We start from the raw sequence: 25,178 nt of genomic DNA, 5'->3' as shown, positions 1-25,178 counted from the left end.
GGTCCGAATCTTGCATCCCATCTCAGATACCAAAATGTTATCCTGGAAAGGGAGAAGATTTGTTTCCTCTTTGGATACATCGAAAGGTAACCGTGCGGCTGACGACACGGGTCCATTTTACCCAGAGTACTCGTCGGCAACACTGGTGTAAAAATCCATGGAATTCAAGGAACAAGTAGTACATTTGACAAATTTCAAAACCTTGCCCCCGGATCTTGCTCATTTCCATAAATAAAATACACAGACGACATGTAATTTACAATGAAAACCCTACTCATGTGGAAAGACATCGGGTCACTAAAAGAGCACCAATATGTACATAAATAGCACACCGTCCGTCTGAATAGATTCATAATCTCTTCTCGACTCTACAATATCTGTGCTACAACTTTAAAACCAGGGGTGCCACGTTGGATCCATCATGCACAAGTTCCTCGGAGTCAAGGCAGCTTCAACCAACTCAGTCACTCCGCGCTGCACTGACTGCGGTGGTTCCATGCCATTATCCTCCTGAATGCAGCACAACACAAATGACACACTTTTAGGGACGATAAATTAGCAATTGGTTCTGGATTCTTAATCAATTTTTGAAATCGATAAACCCTCAAACTTATAGAGGAGTGTTTAGGGTTTAGGAAAATCGATAAAATCAGCACGAACAGCATAAATTATCTTAAATTGAAAAACAGCATACCACTGTTTAGATAGAAAAGAAAAATGGAAATACATCACTGAATGCATTGTTGCTCATTTTATGAGACATGCACTCAAACTCAATATCATTGCAAGTGATGCGAAGCTCTATGTTATTTAAAAGATCGGAGGCACTGGTTACCTCTTCGGAAAAGTACTGTGGGGCAATTCCATTGATCCGGCCAATAACATGCTCGACATTGGCGATGACCTTCTGCTTGAAGTCAATGGGGTTCATATTACCCCCTCCAGCAAACGGGGCCATAGGCATCCCGAGGGAGGGTCTTCTCCAAGACCAAGACAGCAGCTCATCACGGAAAAACATAGCCAGCTGATGCCACAGATGTTGACTTTGCTGCAATAGAGAAAGATTGAGATTTAGGACACATAATCTCTTTGCTTACATGCTCATGTAGAAAGCAACTGCCAAGAAAAAACTCACTTTGGGTGAAACCACAGCCTGTGCTGCAGCACACATTGCCGACACAATGAGGCCTTCCACTCCAAAATGGGAGAAGAAAGCTTGCATGTTCCTTGTAAGACGAAAAGGCACTGGCTCATTCAATTCGACCATTCCATTTACATCATATGCAGGATGAAAATCGGTTTGAAATATTTTTCCTGTGTTCTTAGCAAATAAAATTTTATTTGGGGACCTCCCTCCAATTTGTAGCATGAGAGACATAAAACTCGAGAGGGCCAACTGGATGGCAAACTGCTTTTTGAAAGTCCACATATGGTTCCCGTTTAACAGAGTCTTGTACATGTATTGGGAAAAAATGCCGTCAGATACAAGATTTTTTGTTATGTCATTATAAGCTTGGAGGCGAAGGTCTACAACAGCTCCGTTAATGACTTGCCCGGATACAGCCGGATTCAATTGCTCCTTGAAATAGGTTATGGGAAGATCCGCCTCCTTGTCATTCCTTGAGCAGTGATTCTCATACACCTCAAGAAAGGTGCTGTACATCAAATCATCTTCTACCATTCGGACCTGCACATACAGCAATAGTATAATAAAATAAAACAATTTCCTTCTTCTCTACATGGTTACAATAGCAACCACATTTGATGCAGCGTATTAATGAGAGGTGGGTTTATGAGCACTTTGGTGATTAATTGGTCACATTCATGCATCTCACTAATTCATACATATGTAACTGCTACTGCACTTGCCTCAGGTTCATGCATTACACTATGTAGTCTTTATTTTGCATCTACGCATCACCTAGCTATATAAGGGTGGCTTGTACCCTTATTTTGATATTAGAATAATCAATCTACAGACTAAGTTTGTCACATTGAGAGTGCTAATTTCCTATTCAAGGCTTCCTAGTAGAATACAAAGATATTCTTCTAGTTTTCTGCTTTCGTTCTGCATCAACATTCCAATGAGAAACTAACGACAAACCAACCAGGACCTAGTAAAATAGCCCTATCCCTTGTCTAAAAACCAGGAGATGTCTTCAAGGTCGGGAGTTACGTCTAATAGTTATATATATATATATATATATATAGAGAGAGAGAGAGAGAGAGAGAGAGAGAGAGAAATAATCTAATCCCTCAAATGTGAACAAGGACAAACCTGGGACCAAACAGGAATGATGATTGGGGTGTGAATGGATATGTGGCGTCGCCTTGATTCCTTGTGCTTATCAAACATTTGGTTCATCACACGGAAAAGCTGCAATATTCGTTCATCACTTCTAGCATTAGGGGTTAAAGATGTCTGAACAATAAAATGACGTTGAGAACCATCAGAGCCAATAAGAGTCAAACGCCGGAAACTACTTCCATGTCTTCGCACTATTGGTATATCAGCTCCAACCCTGTCTAACTTTACTGCATGGTCGGGTGCAATTTCCTGCAAACATAACAATCATGTTGTTTCATATAAGAAAATGCACTGAGAAAAGATATAGAATTTTGAATCAACTTGATCTGAAAGCATTTATCAAAAGTTTGATAGTCATTCAACATAATAGAATCAACTTGGGATACAACCACCTCCATTCATCCCATGACACAGGAAGACCAATCAGATAACTCATAAAGAATAAACAACAAAGCCCAGACAATGATAGAAGCAGAAATGTGCAAACACTGATTTAGTTACCTGATCACTAAAGTACTGTCCTGGAACCTCCACATCAACAACATGGAAGTCGCGCAACACCCTGCTTTCCTCTTCCAGCTTCAAGACAGCTGGAAATCTGTCCTCAACATTGCTCTGGAGGACATTTTTCCAATGCTTTAACCGCTCAGTCAATTCAGAGAGGGTGGCTGGGAAAGTAGTAGTACTCCCAGGATCAAGATCACGCTCGAAATCCTGTTTGTACTCTCTCACAAAATCAACGTGCTTATTCACAGCATCTTGTGAAAAGCAAGCTCTACAAACACCGGAGAGTTCCTTCTTAAGCGATTGGGGAACTTCAGCTGTTGTGGCAGTTGGGTACTTGTAACAGCGGTGGAGCAAGGCGTTAACCACAGCTAGAAGTCTCTCCTCTGGCAGAGTGACAAACCTTGAACCAATTTCAGTCAGCAGAGTCTGCACCCAGAAAGTTAACAAAATGAGGATTGACTTTTCTTAATTGTTTGTGTTAATAAAATGAACTTATTAACACACGCACACACACACACACACACACACATATATATACATGGGACTTCTAAATAACAAAAGTACATCAAATATTTAACTTCTGAGACGGAGATATCACACCTCAAGTTCACTAGCCAAATTAGTATGTTTGCTTCTAAGAGCCTCCATTATATCCTTTGCAGCATCAAAAGCGCTGGCAGCAGAGGGTACTGAACCCAAAGCACCATTACGCCTTAATGCACTCTGACCACCATCATTGACTGTGGAAGAACTCTGTTGCTCATTACCCTGATGCATGCCACTCTCGACAACTGTGGACCTTTCAGATTCTTGCCCATGAGAGTTTCCACCATCATGAGAACCAATTCCACCAGATTGGGCAGTTTGGTGAACTTGGTTGTCTGAGGATAAACCAATGCCACTATGACCTTGTACTCTAGCATTCCCATCGGCTAACCCAATTGAACCAGCACTGGCACCAGAGGCACTTTGCTGTATCCTTTGAGCCATTGCCATTCTACTACCAAGTTCAGCTTTATTTGCAACATCACGCCGTTCAAGCAAGTATGTGCGCAGCCAGTAATATAGGGCCTGAGATTATAATGCTAGAGATAATCAAGATTTATGTTGGAGTGAAATACTGCATTGAATTTTATTTCCTTTGACAAAGTTAACATAACATTGTACCTGGGGATACACAGTGGCGATTTTTAGTAGGACGAGTTTGCAATGGGGAGCTTCTGTCCTCTGCAAAGAAAGTAAGAGTTGTGGAATCCAAGAAAGCCAGACCCAGTGGGGAATTTGGTCAATATATTTATCAAAAGACCTCCCAACATGTTCATTGGGAGTATCAAAGTTTAGAAGATATAAAACACGAGCTAGATGATTTCTTGAGTTAGATATCCCAAATTTGATGCCTTGAAGAAAGCAACAGACAGCATACTCCAACCATGTCTCATCATTCCTTTCTCTGTAAGCCTGTGCAAAATAAATAGAAGATAGGTTACGCACCAAAATTTCAAAAAAACTTAACATCATCAATTGTAATTGAAGCACATTACAGGATATAGGTTATGCACCAAAAGTTATAAAAAAAATAAAAAATAAAAAAAAGCCTTAATATCATCATCGTATTTGAAGCACATTACAGGACATACCATGTCACAATAATTTCCCCAGCTTATCCATCCTTTAGGCACATTTCTGAAAAGGCTGACAGCATTGGAGTATGAAAGATTAGCACCTTCATAATCATTTAGCTTTAACAAGAAATCCCCCTTCAGACGAAATATTTCTGCTTTATGTTTCACAGGAAAATACTCTAAGTTTGTGCTGTTGATTAGATTGAGACCACTGGTAAGCTCCCCTTTCATTTCCAGATAAGCTTTTGCCTGTTCTGTAATCTTAACAAAGGCCTCCTGGTAAAATACATGGAAAGAAATTAGAAACCTGTATCTAGGGCAAATAGAACTGGTTTATGCAAGGATATCACCAAAACAACGTATCACAGTTCAACAATATAAAACATGAGAAACGCTAAGGAGACTCTCTCAAAGTGGGACTCTGCATGGACTGTCCGCCACCTCATCTTTTTGGCACATTGTTTTATAATGTTGGCACAGAAATTGTGCCACAAAGGCGAGGTGACGGAGAGTCCATGGAGAGTCCCACTTTTGAGAGTCTCCTTAGCATTTCTCATAAAACATTAGCTACGGAGGATCGCGCTCATACAACATCACCTCAAGGAGGTTCAAGATGATAATTTAACATAATTAACATGGTTACAAGTTGCATAACATTTACCAGAAACGAAAATCATACATTGAGGGCTTTCAACTTATCAGCTAGTAACCCCCAGAATAGAGTCATTGGCTTGTACTGGAGGATGTTCATAAAGCCCCAACAACCATGTTTTTGCTCATTTTTTGAAGGACAGAAATAAGCAATTAAATCAAATACAATGTAATGGTTGTTATTATTACCTGCACTTCCATCGTTGAATGGCCGTACATCTTTTCAAGTATTGAGACACAAACATCGTAAAGGCCTTGCTTACGACCAATGTGAGCAAGCTTATTAACGTTCCAGGCTTTGTCACGATAACCAAGGTGATGAAGTTGTGGATTCGTTGTTGTAAAATCTTTGAATGCTTCTATGACTGCATTGTACATTTCATTCCTCCATTGTAGCAAATCATACCAAACAGACATGTTATCCCATTCATTTGGAGTTCTCAGCCTCCAAGTCTCAAGAATGTCCTTGAGATCAGCATAAAGATTTCCGTGTACACCAACCACAGGATTCCCAGAAAGTTTGTTTCCATTGGCAATGTCCACAAGAATTCTTGACGACTCTTGAACTTCAACTAGCTGTTGGAATTGCTGTAAGAGAGGAATCCTAGCATGGATAGACATCTCCGGCAACTGCCACCACTGATCCAAGGCAAGATCAACACCTTTCCCCACACTGTTCTCAGCGTCCCCCACACCATTTGCATTTCTTTCATGAAGCAAAATGAATGATTGTATAAGCCGAAGTTTCGGAGTATCTTCCACCTGAGCCTTTGTAAGTACCTGATCCTTCAAGTATACCCAATCAGGCAATTTCCAAAGAGTATCAAGTAGTACTTCGTGATTCTCAATACTTTTTCCATATTCTACCAATGGTTCCCATTCGCTGAGTTGACCAGCACAGTACAGCCATTGTTCTTCCCAAAGACACATCTCGGCCTTCGGCACTGTGTTATTATATGTGCCTTGAGTTGACTTAAGCATAGCTTGGTAAAAGAGGCTTTGAGCACGCTGCCAGTAGCCATGCTGAACTAGCGAAAGCCCGGCTCTAGTTTCTGCAGTGATTGACCTTTTCTTCCACAATCCACACCTCATGTCTTCTTCATTGAGCAAACGATAAAGTTCCGCAAGAGACTCGGAGCACTTTGTATCATTTGTGAACAACATGACATGACTTTCCAGCAAAGCCAATGCTATGTGCCATGCATTGTAAGTTTTCCCAATATATTTAATGAGCTCACTTGGCATCCGAGGCTGAGGGTGGCTCAACTGAAGCCCTTCCAGAAGGGCTTGCACAACATTTGGCCTGCTGCCTTGCTGCTTCTTATGATAATCTTTTGAAAGCAGAGCAATCATTGGTTTAGCTAGTGCAACCTGCTCTTCCTTGTCTAAGGTCACCCAGGCAATGGGAAACACCAACACCCACAAATGATAAGCGACATTGGCATCCGCATGAGCAAGCTCTCTCAGTGGAATAATAAGATCAGCCACCTAGAACAAAGGAAGAATTCAAAAGAAAAAGTCAGAACTTTCCATTTGAGTAGAATATCAATTACGCAAGCTTGTCTGACGATGGCTTGCCACCAACAACAGACAAGGGAGCGAAATTACTTAAACCTATTAAACATAATTAATAGTAACAGAATCTGGAAGAGAGAGTTAGAAACCAGGCATTATTTTAGGACAAATGTAATAAAACATTAATGTATGTGATTGTGACCATTACACCAAGTGTCATGAAGTGGTATTACAAATCCATCAAAATTATAACATGTTCTGGGACTCTTAACACCATGTCAGTATGCCAGATTGTCTCACCGTTGCCAAATAGATTCACCAAAGACAAATTTAATGAACCATCATACCTTGAGTTTGCTCATCTCATTCAAAAAATGTGCATGCTTACGAACAAGGGTATCAAATGTTAGAGGAGCATCCTCTGAACCCTCTGGGATATCAGTGACCTGCTGGTGCATTGCAGAAGGGTCTGGAGAATCTAAAACCAAAAGTGGTGGCACCCTTGCAGAGTTTGGAGGAAGAGTAATAGGTTTATCCTCGACTAAGATTGCTAAAAGAAGATCAAGGCCCTGTTTGAGCCAGAAGACATCACCCAAGGCTTCCCAATCCTGAAGGTGAATGACATACTGAAGCCTAGCAAACAATGTTTTCCCGAGAGATTCATGATAAAGTGAGAAAAATTTCATCCGTAATTCAGGATCTCTTGCACGTAAACCAAGCATGAATTGCCTTTCCACCTTCTGAAACACCTCTTGACGCAGGGAGAAGGGATATCTGGAAGTCAACCAAATATTTTAGCATATCCTTTTATTCAAGTACAACAAAAATAAACTCAACTACATTACTTACTTATTTGAATCAGCACATAATCCATAAAGAAGCTGAAGATATTTTCTGTCCCACTCTTCAAGAGCAATTGAGAAGTTTTGTTTATCAACTTGTGAAAGCTTCTGAAGAAAGGAAACTATTTCCTTTGGAGGGAGAAAAGCATTTGAAGTGACAGATGAGCCTGGCTTTCCAAAGTCATCTTCAATCCAACCTTTTATTACCTCAAGTATGCAAAGAAGCACGCTAGCATCAGTGCCTTTCTCAGAAAGCAAGGCATTCAGTATTTGAGTTACAGATCTTTTGCAATCTGGAACAAGCATGACCCTTTCACTAATAAGTTTCAGAACGGAGTTCAGATTAGAAATGACGGCTCCAACATCAACCCCTTGACGAGAAGAGGAAACTGCGGAATCCAGATCTTTTGTCTGGCCCTGAAATAGAGGACAAGGTTCACTAAATATAATTCAACTGAAGTGAGACAGGATATTATCCAATATTAAGACATCATAAAACAAACTATAAAGGGTGGTGCTATCCACACACCCCTTTTACCTTCCACACACACCCTTCCAGATGAAATATAAGTTACTAGAAGGGCAGAGAATATTGAATGAACTGTACAAATTAAAACCACTGCCTGATTGGTATATGATCACCAATTACCATATAGTCTAGTGGCATTTAGTCCCCACTTTTGATGGAGGATGTCCTGAGTTCAAAATCTTGTGGATAAGAATTTGCGTTAAAGTTGGAAAAAAGGATTAGTAAACAAAGATAATTCATGCCAGATCACATCTGTGTTCCTCCAACAGGGCTGCATATTGTCATGGTTCAACTTCTGGTTGAAAACGTATGCTCCGGTCTCAAAGGTAGCATGTTGAGAATGAATCTCACATTGATGAGAGGAGAGACCTTGCATGGGCTTATAAGTAAGTTGGGATGCACCCCATATTGCCAAATGGTTTTATGGTGGAACCTCAACTTTCTTCAATGCATAGAACTATCCCACAACTTGAAGGCAACATAAATTCTAAATCCAGAAGACCAAGAATAGAAAACGCAATGATGTGTTTAAAAACCAGAAACCAAACCAAAGTAACAAAGAAAAGCAGATTACTGCCAGCTGATACAACATAATAAATAGATACCAACATATCATGGAAAAAGTAAGCAGCAAGTAAACATATACACAAGAGGAATCGACAAATAAAACTGACTAGATGACGAAGTAAATGAAATTTGATACAACGAAACAAGAATTTATATGAAACACGAAAGAGGTAAACATGAGAAAACGGACATACTTGTCTCAGATGAGAACTTGATGATGACCCCATATCTCGTGCCAGGCGTTGCAGAATACGGACGAAGATGTGAGGATCAACAAAGTTCTTTTGCACCTCTGTCAAGGTTCTAATTACAAGCAGCACAAAACTAATTGAATTAGCAGTGCTCTCCTCACTCGATGTCTGAGGAGCTGTAACAGTATTGATGTGCTTCTTTATTAGTTCATCAACCTTGTGATATATTAGATTCACATCTTGTGGAGTAGCAGCTGCTTCCAGAGGAAAAGCAACAAAGACCATTTTCAACAGGGAGCACAATGATTTTCCGGCATCTAACAGTTTATACTTGAAACATGGTTCAAGAATCTGTCAAAAAAAATGTCCCCATAACACCAAAGTTGAGTGAAGAACTCCAGGTAAGAGCAGACTTTGTAAGAGAAAAAGATAAACAGATGGTGGTGTAAGAACATACCTGGGAAATTTGATTGATGTTATTTCTGATGAATAAATGTGGCTGCTTCTCAAGGACCTTATTCATGACATCCAAGCCCTGTGCAAGGGCTGTGGAAGGGTCCTTGGACTGAGGCTGAATGCTGCTCAGAAACTTCTCTAAATAATTGAATTTAACATTGGCAGTTGGCCACACCTCCAAAGCTTGTGATAGAAGGTCTAACGCTTGTTTGTACATAATATTTGCTTCCTTGTCCTTGGGCTCTATGACCAAAGCAACCTGTTTCCAAAACCATGAAAGTGGTGAGACTATAAACTACAAACAAATATACAAGGACTCCATGACAGCTCAACATTAGTGCACCTAAAGAAAGATTGCCTATTCAATTATAGGTGACCTATAAACCAAGCATAAGACCATTCAAAACAAAACAGAAATCAAACAAATTCAATTATATATGGAGTACATAATGTCAAAAGTCCAAGATAGGCTTAGACATCTTTTCCATTCCCAGATGTTCCATGGAAGGAATGTCAACAAGCAGAGTGTCATCGGCCAGAAAGCTTTGGTTCAAATTAATATGCCAAATTGATGAGGTTTGAATACGAAAGTATTTTCAAAGCATCTCACTCATACATGAAACATGTGTGATAAGTTGAAGGAAGGGTGTTACCCTTATAAGGAAATTGATAATCATTTCCTCCATAGCAGCATTTGGCTTGAATTCTTCATCAGGTTGGCTAGCAGACCCAGGGGTCTCAATGTTAGGGATTGTGGAAGGCCCACCAGGCGACATTACACAGAGGGATTGAAGACCAGGTTCAACTTTGACACGCTTCGTTGAATCTTCAGGAAATGTAGACCCATCCACAGAGCGCTTAGGATCAGCACTAGCAGGGCCTGGATTAAACCCCTCACTGTTCTGATTGGTAACATCACCATCCGCCACTACTTTCATTTCATTTTGTCTTTGTCTTTCCCATCCAACAACCAAACCAGCAAGTTCAATTGCAAGACGCCTGTTTTCTGCAGAGGTGTTGTAAGGCAATCCAAGGCGACTAAGAGAATTGACCATCTGAGGTACAAATTGAGCTCTACAGCTGTAAAAGAGATCTGAATGTCGCACAATAAGCTGGAAAATGTGAATCAGATTAGGGATTGAGTGGCCTTCCTCAACCAAAATTTTTTTGGTGTACCGTATCCAAATTGGCATACGAGAATCTCCAAGAGGCAATCTTCGTGGTAGTGCTGGCATTAGTATATCGAGGGCCTGCTTGACCAACATTTTATTCTCTGGTTGGCAAGTTCTCAGGAGTGCTACAAAAACCTGCATGCTTAAATCAACGTCAGGGTACTAAAACAAAATAATTTTTATTAAGAAATTACTCAACAATGAATCCAAAGAATGCATTCTAGAGGGGTGCACGAGCTGTGAGCACATGCTGGTGCATTCCAGATTATCAACAAACAAGTATATACGTTTATAGACCACTCTTAACAATTTAAGATTTGGTAAATGGCTAAGAATTATAGGATTGATGTGATTTTCATTTCAAACACAAACGAGGGAAAAAGACCAATCGTCTGAGCATAAATAATAGCATAAAACTGATAATTCTATGACAATTTAAGCATCAAAACCAAAATTTCCAAAGCATTAAAACTTAGTGTCAATAAGGGGTTAACAGCTTGTGCCAAGTGCCAACAAAAGATTAAAATAGATATCATGCCCACAATGTGCAATACCTGGAGTATAATTTTTTCTGGGGCTTGATAAGCCTCCAAGAAATGGCAAACATTTACAAATGCCCACTGTTTACTGGCACTATCTTCGCGTTTGAGATGATTCCAACCAAATTTGATTAGTTCTTTCCTATGATGTACAAGGTCATTCTGCAGATACTTAAGAAGCAAAGTAGCAAGCTGCAAAAGTTCTATTCTCAAGGGCTCGTCATATTCAGCAGAAACCTATGGATATACAGAAATGGTGAGACAATTAAAGAAAATGTAATCTAGCAAAAAAAAATATGTACTTTTGATGATTTAAAAACAGAACTAAGGAGATGACACATAGTGGCACTGTAAGCCTTTAACTTTTGCAGAAAATATACCTCTTCTGGAGGATCGAGAAGTCTGTCAACAATTGTTTTTATTATAGTTTGGTCAACAACTTCCCAACTCTGATCATTTTGGAAGGAATGAGCAAGCATTGGAAGAATAAGCATTTGCATAATAACCACCAGATGATCATGACCAAGTTGCTTTGATTGGAAAAGATTTAAGAAATGCAAGAGAAGTGCTTTCTTAAAGTTAGGTGGATAACCTTCTGCAACCTGAGAACAGATGATGATCGCTTCACAAACAATCACCTAAGTAAAATACAAATGACATAAAACAGGGAGAAAAGTACGTACCTCAATGATATAAAATTCCTTCAGAAATGTAAAATCAATTCGAGTATGAAACAAGAAGATGGAGAGTATTTCAAAGAGAACATTCACTTCTGTTTTGTCATGCCGTAAATAATTCAGGAAGCATTTGACAAGCCATTTGCTTTCTTTAACCTGCATTTCAAAACATTAGTAAGTAAAGACTTCAGGGCCGCATGGTAAATGATAAAGACCCAGTTAAAAAAACCGAAAGGTCATATAATTAGTTTAAGAAAGAAAGCAAGGGTTTTCCCCATCTCAAGATTACCCAATGGGTTAATTATACTAACAAGCCACTAAACTTGCCCAACAGATAATCAACAAAGAAAGTATAGAACTTCAATACAAAAAGCCACTAAACGTGCCTGCACTAAGTTCAGCTCCTGTTCATTCTGCAAACGGGATAGCCTTGCAGGTGACTTCCAAACAAGTACCAAGGTATCAAACACAATGCGGTTACTTTGTAGCCAGCCAGGTATCAATTTGACTAAATTTTTTATGAGTGCAAGTCCCCGAAAATAAGCATCTGGCGTTACACCAGGATGTGCAGATGGGGGATTAGAACTATCAGATAGAGGCTTAACAAGACCTTCATCACCCAACAAAGCAGGAGGTGGAGTTGACGTTCCCGAAGCAGTTGGCAAAAATTCAGGAAAAGCACTTGCAAGTATTTTTTGTGCTGATTTAGCAAGTTCATCTCTCAAAGGCTGGCCGGCATCCGATCGGACTATATACATAAACCTAGATATGAGAAAATATATTAAATGCTAACAAAGAGCACTGGATGAGTATGAACATAATTTAATCAATAATGATATGATGTGTCTGCCTGTGTATTTGGACATACATATATTTGTAGAGAGTTTATATACCACTTGGTCACCAATGACCATGAATACTTCCATGGTCAATCACCCCTGAATCTAAATAATGCCAACCATCCTATTTTAATTTGACAGTTGGTACCATGGATTTTCATGGTAAATGATGGCCAAGAGGTCATAAGGGCTGGGCATCAAACCGGCTGAACTGCGTAAATTGGCTGATCCAAACCGTGTTGGGGGTTGGTTCAGTTTTAACTGTCTATCTATACATACACACACATGCATGTATATCACATCTAAACATTACCTCCTGAAGTACTTCGGTTCACTTAATCGAGCAAGAAAATAATCAACCGCTAATGTCGCATAGCGATTCAAAAATTTTGTGAGTGGAAGGCGATATGGACTGTTGATCTCACTATATACTTGTCCCGGAAGAAGAGCTCCTTCCAATTCAATAGTCAAGGTTACAAGTTCATCAAGGAACTTTGATGCAGCCGTAGGAAGAAGGTGAAAAAGCTCGATAATAGCTGGAAAAAACACAAATGTAACATAATAAGATCTGTAATCATGCACATGTATGGGCATACAAGAAAAACACCAAGGTTAAACAACTGAAAATACATACCAGCTGCAATTTTTGGCTCTTCACCAGCCTTCCATGATTTCTGACTTTGTGCAAGTTTTTCAGGCTCTAACCATTTCTTTAGGTGTTCCAGTAGCTTGCCACCTAAGGTAACATTAAACCAATTGGACAAGAGTTCAAGAAGACGGGCCAGACCTTGCAGAAGAGGCATGCTCAGATTCTTCGTGTGTGCCAAGTTCACTAAAATAGGCCTAAGGCTGCTCTGCAGAAGTTCTTTTGGCATCCTCTGCTGATTAATAACCTACACAGCAATGGAGTACAGTTTTTTTACAAGAAGATGAATGAAGTACATTTTTTCAACAAAAAAAAAAGCCCAATGTTTCCAGTATAGTGCAAGAAAAGCATATGCTGTAGAAAAGGAAATAAGAAACTAGATGAGGTATAATATGTTCATTTATACTTCATGAATCACCCACCAAATGGATATGGCTCAACTAACCAAAACAAACATGATAGATCCCAAAAGAGTAAAATTTCCAGAAAAATAGACAATCAAAAAGGGAGGCCAATAATTCCATAGAACAATCATCATTATACATCCAGGCATGCATTACAATACGACCAAAAAAAAAAAGAGATGGATAGACTAATTCAAAAGAAAACACCACCTGTCGCAGGCCTTCCTTGGCCACAGCAACAATTTCAGGCGTTCGACATGTCAAAGATTTAAAAAACATGGAAATGATCTTTGCGCGCAATTCTGAATGATTTGGAGTTTTAAAATCTGCCCACGCCATGGTAGTACAAAGTAGCTCAATGCAGGCTGTTCGAAGCTTATTTAATGATGTGGCCACTTTGGGGTTCATAAACTTCACAACCCACACAGTTTCATCAGCCTCAGCTATTTGCAATGCTTCTTGGAGAAAATTAACCAAATCTTGTGTCAGCTTGAGAAGAGGTGGCCTCAAGCCCAAACAGAAGTTTAAAGCTGTAACTGTCCCCACCTATGTGCCACCAAATCAAGTTAGAAAGAACTTCAACAAATTCTAGTCATAAACATTAACAACATAGATTACCTGTTGATCAACAGTTTTTGACCGGAGTGGTCTTGCTAAAATTTGCTGAAGCAAATTTTGATATAATGGCTCAAGTAGCTCAGATACCTCACTACCAGTTCTACTTGCTAAAAGTGCCAAACAGGACTGCACATTCTTTCTGACAATAATAGATGCATTGGGATTAAACAATTCTGCAGCAAGGAAATCAACCACTCCTTGAAAGCTTTGCCGGCGTGATTCACTGTTTGCTTCATCAACATTATTAACCACACGAAGAACCTGTGTAAGCACCTGACTTGTCTCTTCCTGCTCTTTGCTAGCATATATAGGAAGCCTTTTAAGAACATACACCAAACCGCGAACGATTCTTACTTGGAAAAGGCACAGGGTCTCAACAGTGACCTTACCAACCAAAGCGCCAAGTCCCATAACACCTCCCATCTGCGCTTGCCAGGTTGTACCATAGCAACAATGCAAAAGACGGGGCAAAAGTTGCTCGAAAACAGGGATGCGAACACTTGGGGGGGGAGAGTATACAGGATTTAATGATGGACTCGAGACCATCATTGGAGTACCAGGGCCCCTTGACATCAGCAGATCAGCATGCTTTGAGCGAGCAAGAAAGAGAAGTGTTTCACAAAAAACATTTAAAGCACTAAGTGCAGCCTTGGCATGGAGCCGGTTTTCATCTGCTAGCACATCAACTAGAGCATCTAAAAATATCAGAGGGTCTAACTCCTTGAGGTTCGAAGAAGTATTAATCTTTGACCTGGAACTGGAACCCACTTGGGCATTAGATGAAAGCATCGGACCCCCAACTGCAGCATTGGCAACTGAGGTATTAGTTGAGGATGAATCAATATGGAACATCATCGCAAAATGGCGGCATACATTCACAACAAAGTCATCCTTGGGGTCCTGGAGATCTGCCTCCACACTGGCAGCAATGACAGTCATTAAGAGAGTCTTGAAAACAGACTTTTCAGCGATAAGTTGGGTCTTTGTCTTTACACCTAAGTCAGCCTGCAATTATGTCCAGATTTATTATAATGAATATACTATTTTTCTTTTTTCTTTCCCCTTTACGGGCTATATGAAAAGAAAACATAAAAAGGGGCAGGTAAAGAAGATATGGAATAGAAGTTGAAACAGAACAACTGTAACAGACAGAAAATGAGAATACAAAAGCTAGACAGAGTATTCTCTTTTCATTCTTTTTTGGTTGGGGAGAGGAGACTAAAAGTTTCTTGAAAAAAAAGTTTAAAAAGATGAGACATGATAAACAATGGTGTAAGAATGAACATGATGTAGATAAGTCAAGGTATCATACAGACAATTAATATTCTAATACATAGATTCACTCATGCATTAACTGAATTTTTGTGCAGCATCTTCTCAGTAAAGCACTAAATAATGAAGATGGCCTTACAGTGAAGACCAATAACTGGATGACCAAATAGTTCAACCTTCACTTTAACACTATTATCCCAATTACATAGCCAAAAGTGAATATGACTAATATAAAGCAATAAAAGTTTTGATCTTAAGGTTCAAATCACTGGAGGACTCAGCTTTCAGCACTTAACAAAGTGATAACATTAAATCAAACTAACCTTCATGTCTGATGTTTCAGGCCGCTGCCAAGAAGAATCAACAGCAGAGACCAACAAAGTTGACAACTGACTAGGCGTGCCTCCATCGTCCTTAATCTTTTCAGGCAAATTAAGCTGGGACGATAAGCAAACACGAATAAACTTCAATGCCTGTTTTCGGTAGAAAGTATCAATTCCACTATTTTTGTGCATAACAGCTTCCACGGCAAGATTAATGCATCGATCCAGTGGCACCAAAAATGGGGTTGAAGGCTCAAATGTAAGAATCGTGCGAAGTCCATGCTCTGGGTTCTCCTTGCATTCAAGTGCAAGGGGTTCTTTGAGAAAACGCCTGTTACGACCTCCTAACTTGCCAAGGAGTTGCAATGCTTTTGCACCCCAAGGATAGGGAGCAGGCCTCAAGTGTGACCATAGGGTCAAAATCACCTCAGACATTACATTGGCCATGCTGGGTTCCAAGAAATCAGGATTCAAACTGTCTACCCAAAACTCAAGTGTTCTTAAACCTAAACTCACGAGATCATCACTTCCTTTAAGACACAAAACAAGAGGCTTCATAAGACGGGGAAGGTGGGGTAGCAAAGAACTTAAGCGCGCAGGCAAGGTTAAGCACAACTCCAGCAAAAGGTCCCTCATATCTTCCCCTGTTGGACCCTCAAGCATCATCAACAGCATATTAAGACAGGGTTGTAACATAGGAATCAAATCCCTCAGAAGAAGATCAAATTTGCATGCTGCAAGTGCTCGAAACGTTGCATGAAGAAGTTTCATATAACCAAGAGGCTTTTCAACTTCAGTAGCATTTTTCATGCACACTTCCATTATAACAGGAACGTGAGGTTGCAAAATACGTTCAAAATCTGAAGGCGCTTTTGGAACTGCACCAAATATAAACTGAAAGAGATGCAATACTAGTTTTGCTGAAGGTGTATCTGGATGCTTCAGAACATCAAGTTTACTGTTTACAAGGTAATTAACCAAAACATCTGCAAAGGGCCGGTATACTTTAGGGGCTTGGAGAAGTGTAGAGAATATGTGAACCAACTGTGTGTTGCAAATCATGCACTCGAAAAGCTCAGGCATACACAACGAGAACATGTCCATTAAATCTCGAGGTTCCATAATAGCCAGAATCTGGGAAAAGAGCTGCAGCATTTCCCTCTCTTCATCCTTCTCCTTGAATAGAGCCAAGCAATGCACCCCACTCTTTAAAACGCCAGAAGCTTTCCGAACCTACCCAATAACAAAGTCATATTAAGGGATTGGGACCACAAAATGTTAGATTTCATTAAATGAATTTGGAATACCTCATCTTCTCGCATCCCTTTAAATGCCTGAGGCGCTGGTAAATTAGATGATGGTGAAACAAGCACCTGTGGGTGTGTTCCATGCGTAGAAGGAGAAACCTTAAACCATCAGAAATGCTGCATAAGATAACAAATGTTAACAGACTCAGGAATAACTAATAACATAGATAATAATACCTGTGAACGTGGCAAGTGTGCATGAGTGATACTCCATATGATAGTCTTCATTCCTGACAAATACAGCAAAGACTGATCAAATTATTTATAAATTAAAAAAATAAAAACAACCCAATTGAAGAAATAACTATCAGAAGTACAAGTATCATTATAAACTGACATGGAGAAAAATGGCAAAAAATGTGGTGAGGATCAATTACCCATGACCAATGTCTTAATCAGATGCTTACAATCATTGACTTCCTTAGAATGTTCAACGGTGATCTGCAAATTCAAAACTGCCTGCAACAAAATGATATGCCACAAAGTAAATTAAAAAAATATATATTGTGCCTCATGATAACGGATAGCTATTTAACAAGGTTCTAAAAGGCACTTGGAGCTAGTTGGGAGGCGGGTAGGGGCATTGCGCCTGGGGGAACTAAGCGGAGGCCCAGGCGGTTTCTTTATTTTAATCAATGTTTTAAAAGGCGAAAGCCTGAGGCGAGAGGCAAAGCCTCATGGGACCTAAAATTATTAATATATATTATATATACAATTATACAATATAGTCGAATCAAACATTATACAAGAATAATCAACAATCATATAAAAAATATCTTCACTGTAGGTGAGAAACCCTAACTTTAAAACAAACGCCCCAACTAACACCTCAGGCGCGCCTCGACCACGCCTAGGTGATTTTAAGCCTACTCACACTGGGCAGAGGAGTTTTCCTCACCGCCCCGCCTTGAAGGCTGCCTAGGCGCACCTCAAGGCTTGTTTTTCAAAACACTGATTTTAAGTAAATAAATTATATAACATATAAATAAGTGTACTTATACATAAAATAAATAAATAAAACATAATAGTCTTAGGAAACATAAATTGCAAAATAGAATGATATAAAATTATACAGTACTACAACATATTAAAAACATAGGGAAAAAGCATATAATCAGTGTTCAATTGTTCATACAAGTACCCAACAAGTATCTTGAAAACATAAAATGCAAAAAGGCAAGCTAGGCGGGCACCTAGGTGCTCTTTCTTATTTTTAAAACACCTAGGGATTAATCGTGGCAGTGGCCAGCTACCTAGCACCTAGGCGGGGCCTTTTAGAACACTGCTATTTAATCAAGCAATCAAAGAAATGGATAAATAGTAAACAATGGAAGAATTTTCTTAATAAAGAAACGATCGTATTAAGATCAAAGGAAACAACTACGAGGTTGGTCATCAAGACCAAAACAAAAACAGAAAAAATACAGCTTACAAACTAGAGCATAGAAAACAACCCAGCACAAACAAACACCTAAAAGCCATTGGAGAGCAGCCGCTTTCCAGTCTAGCCTAATCAAAGAGAGAAATTCCCCTAAACTTTGAGGAAACAGAGGCCCAATGAGCAGCCAAAAACCAAACTCTGCTCCACAGCTCTGTGAAACCAGCTCCTTCAAAATCTTCAAAGATCCTTCTAGTTCTCTCCTTCCAAATGACCCAAATTATCGCATGAAACATACAACCCCACGACCTTGGCTTTCTTTCCCTCCCAAGGCAAAGCATGAGCTTCACTAAGGGAGGGGCAATTCCTCAGGATTACCCATGTGATACCCATCTCCTTAACATCTTCAGCTACAAACTCAGAGTCACCGGACAATGCAAGAAAGTATGGTCTATCGATTTTAAATCAGATTTGCAAAGGATGGACCAGTAAGGGGATAAACTAGAATAGGGGCGCCTCCTTTGAACCATATTAATAAAACTAATATGCATTGTGTTTCCATACAAAAACTGAATTGGTCTGATTTTCCAAATAATTACAGCAATACAAGCAGTTTCAAAACCTGTGCCGCTCTCAAATTTCCTTATAAATCCACTGGCTTATAATCCCTATCCCTAATGGTAACCATATTTACTACCATTTTTTAACATCTTTACAAGTGCAACACATGATAAACCTATACCTATCATTAAAAAGAAAACAAAAGTTTAAAACCTTAAACACAAAGTACTTTAGCATCAAATAAAGAGAGCGTGGGCAAGTGATACAAAGACAAAATATAAAGGGCAACTGGAAACCATAAAGGCATAAATGCACATAGAAACAGTATCTCAAAGAAAAGTTTGACAAAACTACCTGCACAGGGAGCTCAAGCTTTGACCTCAGAGTAGCACGGTCCTTTCCCTCCTCAGCCTCCTCCAGCAGCTATCAGGTAATATGAGACATGTCAGTATTGAAAAACAAGCAAGAAAGAAATAACAATCAACCAAGATCAGACGGATTTCAGCAAATGCAAAGAACTGCACAAGCATCAACTTCCCAAAGTTCAGGAGAGAGTGCTGATCAAGCCCGTTTAGCCAGAAATTGTAGTGTTTTTAATTTAACGACACTAAAGTTTGCTGGGTGGTACTAAAACAACGCTTCTCTTCAAAATGAGAAGTTTAAGGTCTTAGGTGGTGGGTAAAAAAAAAAAGAAGTTAAAGTGTTCTGGAACTGTTTGGTGCTGGTCAGAGAGGACTCAAGAGAAGTCACTGAATCTTTGAAGATGTCAGGGGGCTAGAAGTGGAGGAGGTGTGGGATAAGGTTAGGTTTTGGGTGGCTCTTCGGGCTCATGTTTCTCCTGTCTTTAGGAACACATCCTATCTGATCTTGTTCGAGATTGGAAAGCTGTAGGGTGTGTTTGGAAGTGCTTTTAAATGACTGGCACTTTTGATGAAAGTACTTTTGGAATCAATCTTTAGTAAAAATGCAAGTGAATTCTGGAAAAGCACTTGAAGTGCTTCCTACAAGAAGCACGTAACTGGTGCTTCTTCCAAAATGCATTTCAAGTGCTTTTGGAACCAAAAACACTTTCAGCAAAAGCTCTTTCAGTCATTTTAAAAGCACTTCCAAATGAGCCTGCAATGTCATGATATTCTACTATATTAAGATCGATGTAGCTTAGTAAATTATGTATATTTTGACTGTATGATGGACTACTTTTGCACTTTATAAGTACAGTTCTTTGTTTTAGATTAAAGTTTCTTCTTTTCAAAAATCAACTGCCCCAAAACAGAATTAAATAAATAAATTATTTAAATACATTGTCGAAAAACACATCTTTGTTTGAGCACCAAACAGTATGAAATGCAACACAAAACTCTTTTACTCACATAAACCATACAAAGACGACACACAAAAATATATGTTGACATAACTTAGCCCATCTGGCAATATGAAAGCTTTCACATGAAACAAAATTATCAACTAAACAAGATGCCCATGTGGTTAAGTATATAGAGCAATCAAAGATTACCTGAGGAATAGTGCTCTTGAAAGTACTAAATTTTCCAACAAAAGCATCCAATATACGCCCCTACAAAGAACCAAAATATTTATATGCTGAAGGAAAGAGAAAACTCGTACAATCAACCAATTCAGACCATTCTAGGAAAATAATTAGGCTGTAACTCAGACCAATAAAATTCGTGCTTCATCCATAGATGGTTGGTCAACACCTTTCTCAAATATAGGCTCCACCTGCGTACAGTGTACCAAAAAAAACAATACATAAAACTGAATACCCCAAATGAAAAAAACAGACAATCTCTTGAAGAATAGAGTTAGCATATGCACCAGATTCAGCATCAAGCGAGCACAAGTAGTATGAATGCTAAGCGACAATGAAGCATCATGCATGTTGCTCGAAAACAAGTATATAATTCGGGATAACTGCAGCATAAAGGTAAGCTTGTTAGAAAATAGTGTGAATTTGTGATTTAAAAGTACGACGAGAAATTGTTCCAATAAACATCAAACATTAAGCAATCAAATAAAAAAGGAAAAGAAGTGCCAGATGGGGCACTGACCATCAAAGGAAGAATATAAAAGAAAAACACAAAACCCTGTTGATTGATTTCACACTTTCTCAATCCTATAAAGGGAAGGTTACTTTGGATCATAAAAGTCTTATTGGGAAGCATACTCATAATGCTGGACAACGAATCTTAAACAAAGTTCATTTAAGGATTCAGGTTGAACCAACTTCTTTTAGATAGGAAACCAACCTTCAATGAAAAAATAAATTAAGTAAAAGGGAGTTGAGCAAGTTTGTCCACTAAGCAAAACACGTAGGGCAAACCAAATACAGACACAAGACTAGCAAACCAACCATCAACATAAAGCTCCCACCCATGAACTACTAAACCGTCATTCTTCTCTCACTTTGCAGAAGTGCAACAATCAAGTCAATATAGGTAATTCTCAGAATGCATAATTGAAGGCTGACAACTGGCTTAATTGAAGATGATGAAGAAGAGGTAAGACCGTCCAATATAAAGTGAACGAAAAGTTGTATATGAACGATCAAGCCTCATTAATGAGAAGACAGTGATGGAACAGCAGTCTGGTTTTATATTAGGCATAACACAATAGAAATACCTGTGACAAGGAGAGGTCCGCACGAACATGATGAACAATCTCTGCAAGTAGACTATATGCCAATGGCCTCAAGGTCTCAAAGCAGGCTCGACCACTTCCAACCAGAACCCTGAAAATGTTAAAGAAGATTCATAAAATTGGAACGGAAGTTAGCTACAACAATATTATTACTTCTCTAAAATGGAATAGTTGTTTGCCGTCAGGCGAATTCCAGTTACAATTGGAACTGGTTAGCATATAGTGAAACAGTTGTTTTTAACTAAAACATGTCAGAGAAGAATTGACAAGTAAAAATATGGGGATGGACACTACAGTTCTGGTAAGTGCAAGGTTGAGATTGTTGCAAAATACAAAGAAGAAAAATGATGTTCAAATAGGAAGCAGATAAACGTTCTAAAAGCTTATATCTTAGCTCATTCCATGACTCCACATAATAGGAAGCTAACCATTTATTTCTATTTCTCAGAAAAACTGCAAAATAAATCATTTCAATCTGATGGCAACCAAAATGTACTTTCTAGCATAAGACTGGTTAGGTGGAAGCAAAGATTCCCATAAATATTAAAAGGGCGACCCGTATGCATCATGTGCCAAATGTTTTCTCTGGCCTGCCTCTGTCCTTAGCAGCAACATCTATGTACATCTCTCCAGCACATAATGCTTATTGTTTAACCATGAATACATTACAGAGGAAATAAACACCTCTTGAAATCTTTTCTAAGAATATGTTAAAGGCTACTAACAAGAACATATCTTCTCCATTATATGAAGATATTGCATTTATCAAAGATTTCAATAAGTCGTCTTGAAATAAAATTTCTGTATCATGGTTTTGGCAATTTAGAGGTCACCATATGATTGAGCCAACAGTGTTACCTTTCCTCCAATAGTGTGTCAATCAGAGGAAATAAACCTCTCTTGAAATCTGTTCCAAGAACATGTTTTAAGGCTACTAACAGTTCCTGCGCTCAACAATATATTGGTGATTCTGAATATAGTCATGGAAGAAGAAGAAAAGGATACAAGTGGAGAAAAAATAAATTAGAGACAAGAATACTTACCTTTCTAATCGATACAGAATCTGAACATGTAACAAGCAAATTGACTATACTTTTACATATGCTTTCCTCATGGGGCCTGATATAATCAGCAAAGCTCTTCAACAGATATGTTAAAAATGAAACTGTCTGCAATAGAAGAGAAACAAACTAGTAAACAACTAATGAAGAAAGCACTGATGGGTGGACAAAAACATGAAATTAACATAAGGCTACAAGGATACGTAAGAAACAACAGTGCCCCGCTCACAGAATTTAATACATATAAATTCAGCCTAAAACACCTGCTTACCTTCACCTGTGCACCCTTCAACTCAATGAAATGAGTCCTCAAATGCAGAGGAACTTTTTCAGGGCCAGGAACAGATATAGCAGCAACCATCAAAGGCAAGAGGTGAGGAATATTGGTCTGCACGAGTCGACTATACAACTGAAACAAAAACATGACCACCAGGGGACTCTCAGTAATTATCTTGAAAGAACGGGTACTAGGGTTAAGTTGCCCACCCCCAGCATACCCACTACCACCAATACTACCGCCAATACCACCACCGATACTACCACCTCCAATACCACCACTCAATGATTGATCTGAAGAAGTATCCATCGGCTTAATATCTTCCGCGCCCACCGCCCCATTTTCAAAGAAATGGTTGACAGTCAATTTAAAGTTCTGGTAAACCTTGCAAACAAAGTCCAAGAATGGCTGAACTTCGTTTTCCAGAGTCGGCCTGAAGTTCCTGAGGAGGTCAAAGATTATACGGATACATATTAAACCATTCTCTTCGTTGTCAGTGGTTAATACATGCATTGCAACCTTCAAGAGCTCCTGGACAAAAGGACGGAGTACTTCACTGTGGGGGAGACGATTGAGAATCTCCACCACAATATTCCGGAGCTTGTGTTCGGGATTGTCAGTAAACTGTGGCTTTGTAATTTTCTCAAGAATCATGGAAAATGCCTTAAAGTAGCATTTTAGAAAATTCAAGTACTCCGCCGTGTGTGCAATCTCTAGGCTGTCCCGAACCTCCATTGCCATCTGAAGCCTTGCCTGTATTGCTGTTCCAAATAAAAAGAAACTATAACATCTTGAAGACCCATCAATCAAACTTGGTTGAATAAAAAATTAAATCAAAATTAAGCTTTATTTATCATAGTTAATCGGGTCCGAAAACGAAGGCCGTGTTTGGTTTACTGGACATGCACTAACGGAAAAATAATTAAAATTTCCAGTGTCTTGGACTTCAATGCACAGGACGACGAATTTTTCTCAATTTACAATGGTTCGTTCGATAAAATTCAATAAAATTATAACTAAAGAAGGCTTAAAAGTTCAAAAACATAGTTGAATTATGCTTCACAGATACACACACACACACACACACAGAGGAAAGAGAAAGTACGGAGGTCGGGCTCGACGAGACGCCGAGCATGTTGCTCGAAATTCTGAACAGGACTCATGAGCTCTGAATCACCGGCACAAACCAGAGAAAAACCCCAGCGTTCCCGGGAAGAAACCCAAAACGCAGAGGTCCGAGACTCCAATCCCCGCTAATTCCAAATGAAACTGCTTCTGCCGCGCGACTACCTCCTGCTTCTTCCACTCCAAGTACCACACTCGAAGCAAAACCCGAAGCTCCGCTACTTGCTGCAGTGGCTGAAATAAAAGGGAACGCAGAAAAATTGGGGATTCAATTTGAGTGTTTGGGAAATTAGGGTTTAGGAAATTGGTGGGAGCTGTGGTGATCGTTCTAATTTCTGTAATGGTTTAAGTTATTTACGGTGACAGTGTCTGTGTATTCTCTCGCTCGCAAAGACTCGGGTCTTTCGGTGAGGACTCGAGACATGGGGGGAACCGCGCTAAGTGGTCTTTTCGGGACGAAAGGCCATTTTATATTGTCGCTTGTCGAAATTCTGGACCGTTGAAGGCCCAAACACTTGGATGTGGCCCATATGGATCTTCTTTGTTTGACCACTTTTAAATAAAAAAAATTAAAAAAATTAATATCAAATTGGCCAATATTTTCATATGATCATGCTTCCTAACACTTGGTTTGTGAGATTAAGCATATATCCAAATTATAAGACTATATTTTGGAGTAGGATAATATTTTACTTTAAAGGTGGACAAAACTTATCCAAATAGCAGGTGATATTATAGTTGTTTTTTTAATTGCATTTATATTTTTACTTCTATATAATTAAAGAGTAAATTGTAGCAATGGTTATTTAATTTTAACTTAATTGGAGTAATGATCTCTTAACTAAAAATCAATTACCATTGGTCCATCAACTCATCAAAACGTGCAGATATGATCCCTCAACTAAAAATGCATTACCATTGGCTCTTCAATTTTAATTCAACTGGGAAAATAGTCCCTCAACTTTAACCCAATTAGAGCAATAATCCCTCAACTTTAACTCAATTGTAGCAATGATCCTTCCAACATAACTCATTTTGATAAAATTCTGATGAAGTTGACGAAAATGACCACAAATACACGTTTTGATGAGTTGAGAGATCCAATTGTAGCAATGATCCTTCCAACATAACGTATT

At 39.1% G+C, this 25,178-nt stretch overlaps 1 protein-coding gene across 2 annotated transcripts; it reads right to left on the bottom strand.

The window, feature by feature from the left end:
- Nucleotides 1-192: 192 nt before the first annotated feature.
- Nucleotides 193-24,481, bottom strand: LOC137730289 (uncharacterized). Of its 2 annotated transcripts, none has more exons than XM_068469355.2 (35): nucleotides 24,023-24,481; nucleotides 22,912-23,678; nucleotides 22,623-22,748; nucleotides 22,438-22,523; nucleotides 21,562-21,670; nucleotides 20,758-20,853; nucleotides 20,599-20,661; nucleotides 20,438-20,497; nucleotides 19,279-19,347; nucleotides 17,363-17,444; nucleotides 17,163-17,215; nucleotides 16,986-17,084; nucleotides 15,679-16,911; nucleotides 14,084-15,088; nucleotides 13,676-14,011; nucleotides 13,050-13,308; nucleotides 12,729-12,951; nucleotides 11,963-12,338; nucleotides 11,583-11,732; nucleotides 11,280-11,501; nucleotides 10,915-11,136; nucleotides 9,842-10,495; nucleotides 9,190-9,447; nucleotides 8,736-9,083; nucleotides 7,453-7,862; nucleotides 6,951-7,377; nucleotides 5,278-6,576; nucleotides 4,453-4,713; nucleotides 3,983-4,273; nucleotides 3,416-3,886; nucleotides 2,810-3,241; nucleotides 2,279-2,557; nucleotides 1,136-1,687; nucleotides 836-1,048; nucleotides 193-510 (listed from the first exon to the last, which is right to left on the bottom strand). In XM_068469355.2, exons 1-35 carry the CDS (start codon nucleotides 24,078-24,080, stop codon nucleotides 391-393), a joined length of 11,709 nt encoding a protein of 3,902 aa, XP_068325456.2. In that variant the 5' UTR covers nucleotides 24,081-24,481; the 3' UTR covers nucleotides 193-390. The 2 variants fall into 2 exon arrangements, with proteins under 2 accessions (XP_068325456.2, XP_068325463.2); XM_068469362.2 differs by having other exon boundaries at nucleotides 16,986-17,051.
- Nucleotides 24,482-25,178: the final 697 nt, after the last annotated feature.

The sequence above is a fragment of the Pyrus communis genome, chromosome 15 (assembly GCF_041283825.1).
Source record: "Pyrus communis isolate YQ-2024b chromosome 15, ASM4128382v1, whole genome shotgun sequence".
NCBI classification, from domain to species: Eukaryota; Viridiplantae; Streptophyta; class Magnoliopsida; order Rosales; family Rosaceae; genus Pyrus; species Pyrus communis.
Note: the sequence above shows the minus strand (reverse complement) of the source record. Positions and strands in the feature narration are given on the sequence as shown.